Below are 10900 nucleotides of genomic sequence, written 5' to 3'. Positions count from 1 at the left end.
AGATTTTCATTTTAAACAGATATGCCATTTTAAGGAACCAACAATTATATTGTATGGTCTTTTATACCCACTAATGACAAAATGCCACGTAGCAATGCTGTCAATATATATCTAATTTTCTGTTTTCAATTCATGAATCTGTGTTGTTTTAAATGTAATCGCGCATGCATCTCAATTAGGCTGATGTGTAGCCGCTTACAGTATTCCGTATAATTAGTTACAACGCGCATGCAGCTGCTGGTATAGTTCAATTTTCTGTTTCCAATTCATTAACTCTTCATCATCACCATGCTAAAGTCTCGACGCAACATTAATAATTCGGTCATCAGCTCAATTCTTTAAAGGTCTATAGCTTTTCAAGTTAGTGGGACTGGTTAGGATTAGTTGAGCATGTTTTTCATCGGGCTTTAAATATTTACAGACTACTATTTTTAAACTCGAACACATCTTTAGATCCGAAGAATGTGGTACCATGAATGCAGATCAGACCTTCAATAAAAATATATATACAATCGGTACCATGAATGCTGATTTCAAACAATTAGTATGTACTAATGATATTATTCAAAAAAGATAATTATTCGTTGAATAAGCAATCAATTATAATGACTGTCATAAATATCATTAAGTGTAAAATAAACACTGATTATCATAAAATGAAAAATAGATGGAGGTTATTGTGGTCAATCAACAAAAATCATTGACAATAAATGGTGACCAAAATGAATAAAAAGTCAATATATTATTTAATTGTAATTTTTTGCGATAAATAATACTAATGAGCAATCACTATATAGGAGAAAACCATTTAATTACTTTATAAAAAAACCATAAATTAAATAATAAAATAAAGTACTCAATAGGAGAAAAAAATTAAGAATAATGAATTACTGGTTAATTAAAAACATTTATTCCTTTAAAATTCCTCAATTATTAGCACATCAAATCAAATAACTATAAAAGGAAGATATTTAAATAGAAGATAAATTTCAGAAACGAATTTTTGATACACCATCAAATAAAAGGATTCCGTTTTCTTTAAGAAAAAAGGATTCGATATTACGTAAAGCCCACATAAATGTAATTGATTCAGTTAATCAATATCAATCAATATATATATATATATATATATATATATATATATATATTAGAAAAGAAAAACCTTCTATAAGACTGATATTTTGAGGTAGTAGCTTCTGGTTCAATCTCATAAGAAAACATCCACGTGTCAATTTGTTAGATAACAAATTCCACGTGTCAATTTATTTTTCTGTTGTTTTATTTTATCTTAAAACCGAATTTTAAAAGATTTGCCTTAATTATCTAAGATTTCCCTAAATTACTCTTTGAGTTCAAAAAAAAAATACTCTTCACTAAATTTATTTCCAAAACAAATCTTAAAACTGTAGTGCTGAGATTATAAATATAATCTCTTGATTTCTCCTTTTATTCTTTCTCATGATCTACAATATAAAAATATAATATGTAGTGCTGAGATTATAATCCATTAAATTTTTTAAAGATTTTACCTAATTATCTAAGATACTGCATATCTAAAATTTTCCCTAATTTGCGAATGAAAAATATATAAGGAAATTGTAAATTTAAAATGTCAAAGAGAGAGGAACGAAATTGAGGGAGAAAAAGAAGAGAATTAAGGGGGAATTAATGGAGAAAGATATAACACATATTGGGAATAACTTTAAAAAATAATTAAAACATAAATAACTTAGAATTTAAAATATAATAGCTAAAAACGAACTCGCACAATCACGTTCATGGTTAATTGATATATCAAATACAAAAAACATATTCTCGTGCAATGCACGGGAAAAAAACACTAGTATAATTAAATTAAAATAAAAAAATAACATAAAGAGACGACTAAGAAGCGTTAATGTGTATAACTATTTATGCAGTAAATAGATATTCATTTTTTTATTATATAGACCTACCATACTAAAGTATTAAATTCAGCAGCACTCATTTTTTATATCTCTCATTATATTTAATTGAAATTCATGTCAAGTGTCAGCCTAATAATGTTGCACATCTTTTAGCGTCTATTGCAGTTAATTTCTCTTGTAATTTGTGGTGGGATAATCTCCTTTTGTTGTAACAAACGCTCTCTTTACAGATGCGACTTATCATCTTAATTTAAGACGCATTGGCCTTAAAAGTAATTGAAATTCATGTTAGTGTTACTAAACCATAAGTATAACTCACATTTTAAATGGTTCTCACAATAGTTTTTTATAAAATCTCAAGAATTTCAAGTAACCAATACGAAAAAATGTGTTAATACTAAATTCGGATCATCTTAATTGTAATTTTCCTTGAATTGTATTAAGTTGGAAATTTTTCTGTATCTCATAATGAAAATTGAAGAGATACGGTCAATTCAATAGAGAATATCCTAATTTAATTCGTACGTGAATACTGAATAGTGAGTTTTTTTTTTAATTTTTTTTTTATTAAATCTTAACGCAGCTTGAATGCAAGGTGGCAGAAATCCGAATGAATGAGTCGGCTGAGCGTTATTGGCACGTGGCGAGATACTATTCTTCAGTCGGTTAAAGTAAAATAACCAAGACCTTGAATGAGACTTGGAAGCAAATGTGTTAAAACTTAAAAGAGGAAAAAAGGGAATAAAAAAGGAAGAAAAAAATTCATTTACGTCCAAATTCCACCTTCACATTAAAACAGATAATAAAAGTGAACAATTAAGCCGCGTAATAAAAAGGGAAAAAATCAATCAAAATAAAAAACTTCCCTTAATATATAAAACTTGTAAAAAAAGATTGATGACTAGTATTGGTATAGGATCTGATATTGAACTGCAATTATTTTGGATTCACCTAAACCAAAGCACGTGTTGTGTCTAGTAATAAGCAAGTTAGATTCCGGTAAGCGATAGCACACAGGTTTGATTCTCGTATATAGTTTATGGAATAAACTTACAACTATTTTTCGAACGAGTGATAAAAAAACCGAACCAACGAGAGAAAGAGATGGTAGTAGCGTGTGTGGTGGTGGCGGGGACCTCAAGGATATCGGGTTGATGGGCCCGGGCCAAAGATGTGAGTGAGTGGGCCCTACCAGTGAATATTGGTCTTTTGGAGGTTCCGGTGTTTTTTCCAACTATAAATCAAACCCAGGGGCTATGTTATTGTTTCATCACTCACTCTCTCAACTTCTCCCATTATTCTCTTGTTTTCTCTCCCTCCGCCTCTTCTTCCGCATTCCGCCGCATCCCGCTTCCTCGCTCCGCCGCTTCATCTCATCAATTAGCCTCTTCTCCTCTATAAAAAAACCACTCACCTTCTCTCCACCACCACTTCAATTCACTCCCTCTGAAACTCTCAAGGTCCAATTTCACTACCTTTAAACAATTAACAAATCATAATCATATATATATATATATATGTGTATCTCTTTTATATTGATAGCAATTAGGGTTTATTATTATTCTGCAGTGAACAAGATGACTCAGCAGAATGTGGTTGTGGCCGAGACCAAATCAGGGATCAACGCCGCTATCACCTCCATGGCTCCCAAACCGCCGGCGCCGCCTGGTGGCTACATTCCCATTCCACGGAGGAGGGTTCTCAAGAACCTTGAAATCAACGGTGGACAGAGAATCAACGCCTGGATTGACTCCATGAGAGCTTCTTCTCCCACTCACGCCAAATCAACTACTACTTCTTCTCTGGCTGAAGAACATAGCTCATGGATTGTAAGATTCAATGATTCATACTCATTCATTCAATGAATCTAGACAGGTTTTGAAATCTGGGTTTGGAATCTAAGGCGTGTTTTTTTGTCAATCAGCTTCGCCACCCGTCTGCATTAGACATGTTTGAGCAGATTATGGATGCTGCAAATGGGAAACAAATTGTTATGTTCCTTGACTATGATGGTACCTTGTCACCAATTGTCCAGGACCCTGACCGTGCTTTCATGTCGGATTCGGTTAGTGTTTCATGCCTACAACAATCATGTTATTGTTCTGTGAACCTTGTACTTGATTATAGGTATTGGTTACTAACAACATGTTCTGTTGTTGTTACAGATGAGAAAAACTGTGAGGAAACTTGCAAGGTGTTTTCCAACTGCTATAGTTAGTGGCAGATGCAAAGACAAGGTACACTTTCAATTTCAATTCTTCCTTTGAATTTCTGAGTTGAAAATTAGGACTAGTTTTGATTCTCTTTTTTTTTTTGCAAATTCAGGTATACAATTTTGTTCGCTTGGCTGAGCTGTATTATGCTGGAAGCCATGGAATGGATATTTCAGGGCCTACAAGAGACTCAAAAAATCACAAGGTGAGTGAATTGTGAACAAATGTCTGAATAACACGTAGAGCTTATAGTAATTAGGCTCTAACTTTTACATATTCTAGGAAAAATAATAGTTTTACTTCGAATTTGCTATACAGGACAAGAAAGCAGAAGCAGTTCTTTTTCAACCTGCTAGTGATTTTCTTCCAATGATGAATGTGGTTGGTCAATATTTCCTTTTACATGTTCTCATCTTTTCTGTTTGTGAAAAGTTTGTAAGTGAAAAATAAACTGTTTTTCCTCATTTGTATCAATTTTTAGGTGTACCATAGACTTGTAGAGAATACAAAATCAATTCCTGGTTCCAAGGTGGAGGACAACAAGTTCTGCCTCTCTGTTCATTTTCGCTGTGTTGATGAAAAGGTAGTTAAAATATATACAAATCCATCTATTTTTATTGCTGCTATTAATTTCTTATTTTTGACTATTTCTCCATTTGTGGAAGAATCCTTATCTCATAAAGTACTAAACTGTATGTTACACAGAAATGGAGTGAACTGGCACACCAAGTTAGATCAGTGTTGAAAGAGTACCCTGAACTTCGTCTATCACAAGGAAGGAAGGTGGGCCATTGTTTATTTTTCTGTTTACTACTTTGTTTTATTTTTGATGGGGTATGATATGATTTAATTTAAAGGTGAATGTGAAAGGAGGATTAAGAAAATGAACTAAGAGATATCTCACTTTCAAAGTCATTTATTTATTGCAGGTATTAGAGATTCGTCCTTCTATTAAATGGGACAAAGGGAAGGCCCTGGAATTTTTGTTAGAGTCACTTGGTGAGTTTCAATTCAACACGTAATGTTTTAATACTTGTTAATTTCATTCTTCACAGTTAAACAAGCAATATATATTTTATTATACATACTAATTCCAAATGGTCATATAGAAGGTATAGTTCATGATCACATGATGGATAATTCTTTCAAGTCCTTGAATTTGACCATTAACTAGAGTTCAGAGGACGACAGCTACACCCTGTCGGATTAATTTACAAATTAAAGATTGTTAATTACATGCCTAAAAGCTTCTAAATATATAGCAATTTTTTAATTTTCCCATTGATATCTAAACAATGAATCGCTTTCAACAGGATTTGCCAACTGTAACGATGTCTTTCCTGTTTATATTGGGGATGATAAGACCGATGAAGATGCATTCAAGGTATCCAATGATCTTAACTGATTTGTTTAATGTTTTCCTATTGTGCATTAAGTATGTATTTTTGTTTATTGTTTGGGGATCAGTTGAATTAACCAATGGTTTTCAATTGTTTTGTATATCATCTGCAGAAATTAAGAGACAGAGGACAAGGTTTTGGGATTCTTGTCTCGAAATTTCCAAAAGACACTGCTGCATCATACTCTTTACAAGAACCCAATGAGGCAAGTATAATTTCATAATTTCATCTATTTCTGTACAATTTTATATATAGTGCTATATCTAAAATATCTATTGTTTATTTATTGTTTCATGCAGGTTATGGACTTCCTTCAACGATTGGTGGAGTGGAAACAAGTGTCCCAGAGAAGACGTTAATTAATCCTGCTTGGTGTAAATGACCTGATTGAAGACATTGTACATCCCTACCCTGCCATAAAAAATTGAAGTTCTGCCAGGGTAGGATACATGACCCTTTTGAGTTTTTAATGTCTTGTTCATATTAGAACCAAGAACAAAGACTTAGTCTGTGAAGAAAGAAAGACAAAAGTGTCTTTCTGAGTTTGAATCATGTCTCCATTGATGTAATTAGCCAAGTAGTACATAGTACGGGGGGAAGTGTCTATGTAACTTCAGATGTAATTCTGAATGGATTAATATTATAAAGTTACTTATGAAGAAAATTATTATTATAAGTTCTCTGTCTTTACATGCTTATTTTAATCTAATATTTCCATCTGGTTTGCAATCTCGTACGAATTGTTTTGTTGTTTTGTGGTGAAGAGACCATTGAAAATATCGACCTTAACAGTATTCCTTCCGGCACATTTCAGAACCACAGAACTGGCTGTGTTTTTACAATACACTACATGGGGAAAGAACTAAAAGAGTTATCACATCTTGAATACAAGCGTGTGAGGTGATGGTCTTTTGGCCTTAAATTGGGACAAGAAGTGAAAGGGGTAAGTTGTTTCCCATCTATCATATCTGCTTTTGCATGAGGAAAAAGAAAAGAAACCATAAGGGCATTGTTTGATTTATGGCTTTTCTCTGTTTTTATCTGTGTTAACTGAGAACCTTATAATGATTTAGTTATTATAGTCTAGTGATAATAAGGACTTAGTTGCTTTATGTAATGGTAAATGTTATTTTACTGTCAACAACTTTTTTTGTTTTGATACGAGTTTAGTGGAGTTTATCTACTAAAGAAATGCGCTAAATAAGCTCCAATCAGTATTATTTGTTTTGTATTCAAACATTACTATGGGCTATCAAGTAATGCTTGTAATATTATTGACAACTAGAGCTTGTTAAGTCTCTAGTTTTGCTTGTAGTTCTCTTGGGTGCGTTTCCTCTGTTTTCTTTGGAGGCATGACCCTAGCTGTTTTTTTCTTGGCAATTATTCAGCCTATAATGCTATGATTTAGTAGCAATTATATTGGTTACTTTATTGGTGAAGGCTACACAACATAATTTGAACATTCTTCTTTTGGATAACAATTGGTCATGCTACAATGTACACAACCATGCCTAAATGAAACCCTGCCTAGACCCTACCCCTAAAACCATTCACTTATATGGTGTATAGGACCATTGATGATTGCACGTGCATATCTAACAGCAACTTGTATGCAATAGGAGGAAAAACGGACTCCCTAAGATATTGTTAATGTGGAGATAAGATCATCTTAAGCATCAATGATTGGGTGCTTGGAGATTCAGGTAATATGAGTAGGAGGGTCCCCTTATCGAGTGGGTTATTAGAATATTTATGTCTTGTATCTGAAGCTGACTCAAAAGTAGCACTTGTTGTGGGCTAGCTACACCTTTTTGGTGCTCCAAAAATTCAACCCTATGTATGTATGTTATGTCATTTTTCAACGTTTGAATCAATGCTTCTTTGTCCATGCCAGATAAACTCCCACAGCTTTCGTTCTGTCATGCAGTATACTGACATTTCTATACTCCTTTGAGTATTAGGAAATGTTGTAACGGATTCTATTACCACACACTCAACAGATAATAGATAAGGTGTGAAATGGATCAGGGGAAGGGACTAAAAATAGCATAAGGTCAGAAAATTGAACATTTCTAGATCACCATCTAGATCAATAATTGGTAAAGCAAGAGAATACTAAATAGATGTTTTAGAAATTTTGGTTGGTGGACAGTTGAGTTATAGGGCCAATTCGTGAGCACATGCAAGCTCGATCCAAGGTAAAGGAGACATGTTGATCGAAGTGAATCAGCCACCATAATTGAAATTACAAGGGTTTTGTTGCCAAAGCTTCTTGACTCCAAGCCATTGGGACCATGAACCGTTAGAGAATATATGACTGACCAGGTTGCGAGCATCTCGTCAGGATTCTAGCACTAAATATACATTGGCCTGAGTCAGTCATTTGTTAGGGAGAACGTATTGATTTATCCCTTCTCAATACCAGGTTTCCCTAATTCTCTCCCCTCAAAATTGTAATAGCATGACCCATTTCCCCTACATTAACCACCATTTGGAAGGCCCTTGTATTATAAAGGAGCCCTCACACCTTGTTTCAACATGTTCAATTGAATTCTTAAGGCTAAGCAATAAACTTGTTGACATGGTTTTTTTGTAAAGGGTTGGTTTAGCTACTAACAACAGTGGTGTTTCAATTTCCTGTCCCATAAATAAAATCTTGACATGTCAATTAAAAATGATTATGCAAGTTATTTTGCAAATGCCTCACACGTGACTTTTTTAATTAAGATGACAATGTTTTATTAGTGAGACATAGGGAGATTCCATTTAGGGAACAATCCCAATGAATCAGGGGATTCTTTCTAGATATATTTTACCAGTATTGAAGGTGAGCAACTTGGCATTTAAGTATTATTTGTAGATATTATTATAGGCTTGGTAGTTAAAGTACTTTAAGTTTCTCTCATCACATGCAACTTGGTTAATAAAGTATGAAAGGAGTTTTTGATGTCCCATGTATAGAAAAGGTCTTACATTTTACATATTGATATATAACAAAACCGATGCTGCATCTTTTCTAAAGGAAATGGAAGAAGGTAGGTTTGTGAGAATTCCATTATACTTGGGTGCATGTCCACTAACTTATGAACCAAAAGCCAGCCTTGGTGGCACGTTCATATATATAATAAGACATGGCAGAGACTAATGTTAAAAAAACAACCACACATATATATCATGTGAAATGACCACAGTCCACAGATATGGTACACATGAAAAAAAGCTGTGCCCTTGTTCTTGAAACAAGAAACAAACACACAAAAGCTAATAATAAATCGATAATGTAATGATCGAGACTTTAAGTTATGGCTTAGAATCTGCTGCGTGTTATAATGCACATAGCAAAGGTGACAAGGAAAAAAGTAGATAGAAACAGTGACTGCAGAATAATAGGTGCTTAACTAAGAAGGAACCTATTTCTCTGATCTTCAGGGTGAAATTTTATAAAGGGGATCTGTTAATTGTGAATTAAGGGAAGGTTTCAAATTAAAATTTGTGGGGAGGACAAGGAAGTTAAATCTTTTGGTTAGATTAGTGAAAGTGAAATTAATCAAGAGAGGGTTAGGGAATCAATAAGGTTGAAAAATAGTTAGAATCCACTCAAAAGATGATGTTTGATGGGAGGAATAAAACTAAAATAATGAGTAGACACTTGCAGACACTCGGCAACACCTGCAATGATGGTTTTTAAACTCGGGAAATTATATTGTTTTAAGAATATAAGCTATGCAATGCTGTTGAAATTAAACTGTTAACAAAATGCAGGTGTTACCGAGTGTTTGCAAAAGTTGTGTCGACTCATAGCGACCCGGAATAATAACATAGATATTTGGAATAGAGACACCAACATGGCTCCAACCTTTGACAACGCTCAGCTGTTAATTTGTGTCGGACGTGGAAAGAAGGAGTCCACCAGATTTAACTATCATTGATGTCTATGTTGAAATAAACTATGTTTTTGAAAGCTTCAATTATTGGCGAGAGGCCAAAAGTCGAACACCATTGCTTTGCCAATTGTTTTCTTTCCTTTTTCCCAAGTCTTTGTAATATATTATTCCCCTTCTTCTTCCCCTCTTTGTGTACAACATTCATTGGCTCGTGATCTTAAGAGAAAGAAAGAAAATGGGTACTATACTAGGTACATACATACACTACTCTAAACTCTACCATTTCAGTAAACAATGTACTTCAAAACATATAATAATTTGAGATCTTGGTTACCCATTATACACACTTGCTCCCACCAACCCCAACGTTGGAGTTAAAAACTATAAAAAATAATCAATGGAGAATCACTAGCTATAATCAAGGAAACAGCACCAACTAGTGTAGATCATATCTGACTTGTATAATATATAACCAATTATTGTGAATAGCACGCAGTAATAGGACTCATACATACATAAAGGAAGGTTTGGAAGTTGGAACCTCTAGGTCTTTTTTAGCATTGGCATTTTAAGGTGTCAGAAGCTATGCTGGTTGTAAGTGGTCCTTAAGTACAGGTGTTAATTTCTTGCCAATGGAGATACACAAGTTTCTAACACGTGTCTTAGCTTGGGGAATCGGTCCCCACTTAGAGGGTCGAGCCCACAGAACACTATTTGCCCTGGTTTGTATTCACATACGACTACCCACAATGGTTTCAACATTCAACACCTTCAACACTCCACTTTTTCTCTTCCCAACACTTCACATCACCTTCTCTCTCCAGTTCAACACTTCATTCAACTTTTACCCACTCCAATGGTTTTTCATTCAACACCCTACCCCCTACCCCACCACTTTTATTTCATATTTTGATTTAATTTTATATTTTTCTTTTTATGATTTCATAAAATTAAAATTTACGATAAAAATTAAATTAAACAAACTATTATCGATTTAATTTAATTTAATTTAATGTTTTTTTTATTTATTTAAATTAAATTAAATTAACGTAATATTTTTTTAACGTAAATTAAATTAAAACACTTAATAAAGGGGATAGTAGAAAGATTAAGATGAATAAGATGATGGAAAACTTGGTTTTTTTTTCTGTGTCCAAATCAAACGAACCAAGTCTCTATTTATAGAGAAAAAAAATCATGAATTTTGGTAAATTTTTTATATTTTTTAAAATTTTTTTTGAATGAAATAATTGAGTTGGAAAGATTAGGATAAAAGAAAATCGTCCGGACCAATCAACGCGTGACACGCGTCACTCATCAGACCGTCTCTCTCTCCTCTGACGCGTGGCACGCACGGTGCCCAACCGACGCGTGCCACGCGTCCCACCACCGGTCCGCCTGGGACCCGCCTGCTGCCACGCCCTGCCCATAACGCGCCTTGTCCGCGCGTGTGTGGCACGCGCCTGGCGGTCACCAGCCAGGCCATGCCACGTGTC

The 10900-nt window shown here is 34.0% G+C and overlaps 1 protein-coding gene across 1 annotated transcript; it reads left to right on the top strand.

The window, feature by feature from the left end:
* The first annotated feature begins 3166 nt into the window (after nt 1-3166).
* LOC130715109 (probable trehalose-phosphate phosphatase J) lies at nt 3167-6196 on the top strand. Its single transcript, XM_057565155.1, has 12 exons — nt 3167-3367; nt 3477-3736; nt 3832-3972; nt 4073-4144; nt 4233-4325; nt 4439-4501; nt 4602-4703; nt 4826-4903; nt 5050-5119; nt 5434-5504; nt 5633-5725; nt 5820-6196. The coding sequence occupies exons 2-12, from the start codon at nt 3485-3487 to the stop codon at nt 5877-5879; spliced, it is 1095 nt and encodes a 364-aa protein (XP_057421138.1). The 5' UTR covers nt 3167-3367; nt 3477-3484; the 3' UTR covers nt 5880-6196.
* Nucleotides 6197-10900: the final 4704 nt, after the last annotated feature.

Source organism: Lotus japonicus, chromosome 4 (genome assembly GCF_012489685.1).
Source record: "Lotus japonicus ecotype B-129 chromosome 4, LjGifu_v1.2".
Classification (NCBI taxonomy): Eukaryota; Viridiplantae; Streptophyta; class Magnoliopsida; order Fabales; family Fabaceae; genus Lotus; species Lotus japonicus.
The sequence above is the reverse complement of the archived record's forward strand: the minus strand, read 5'-3'. Positions and strand labels throughout refer to the sequence as shown.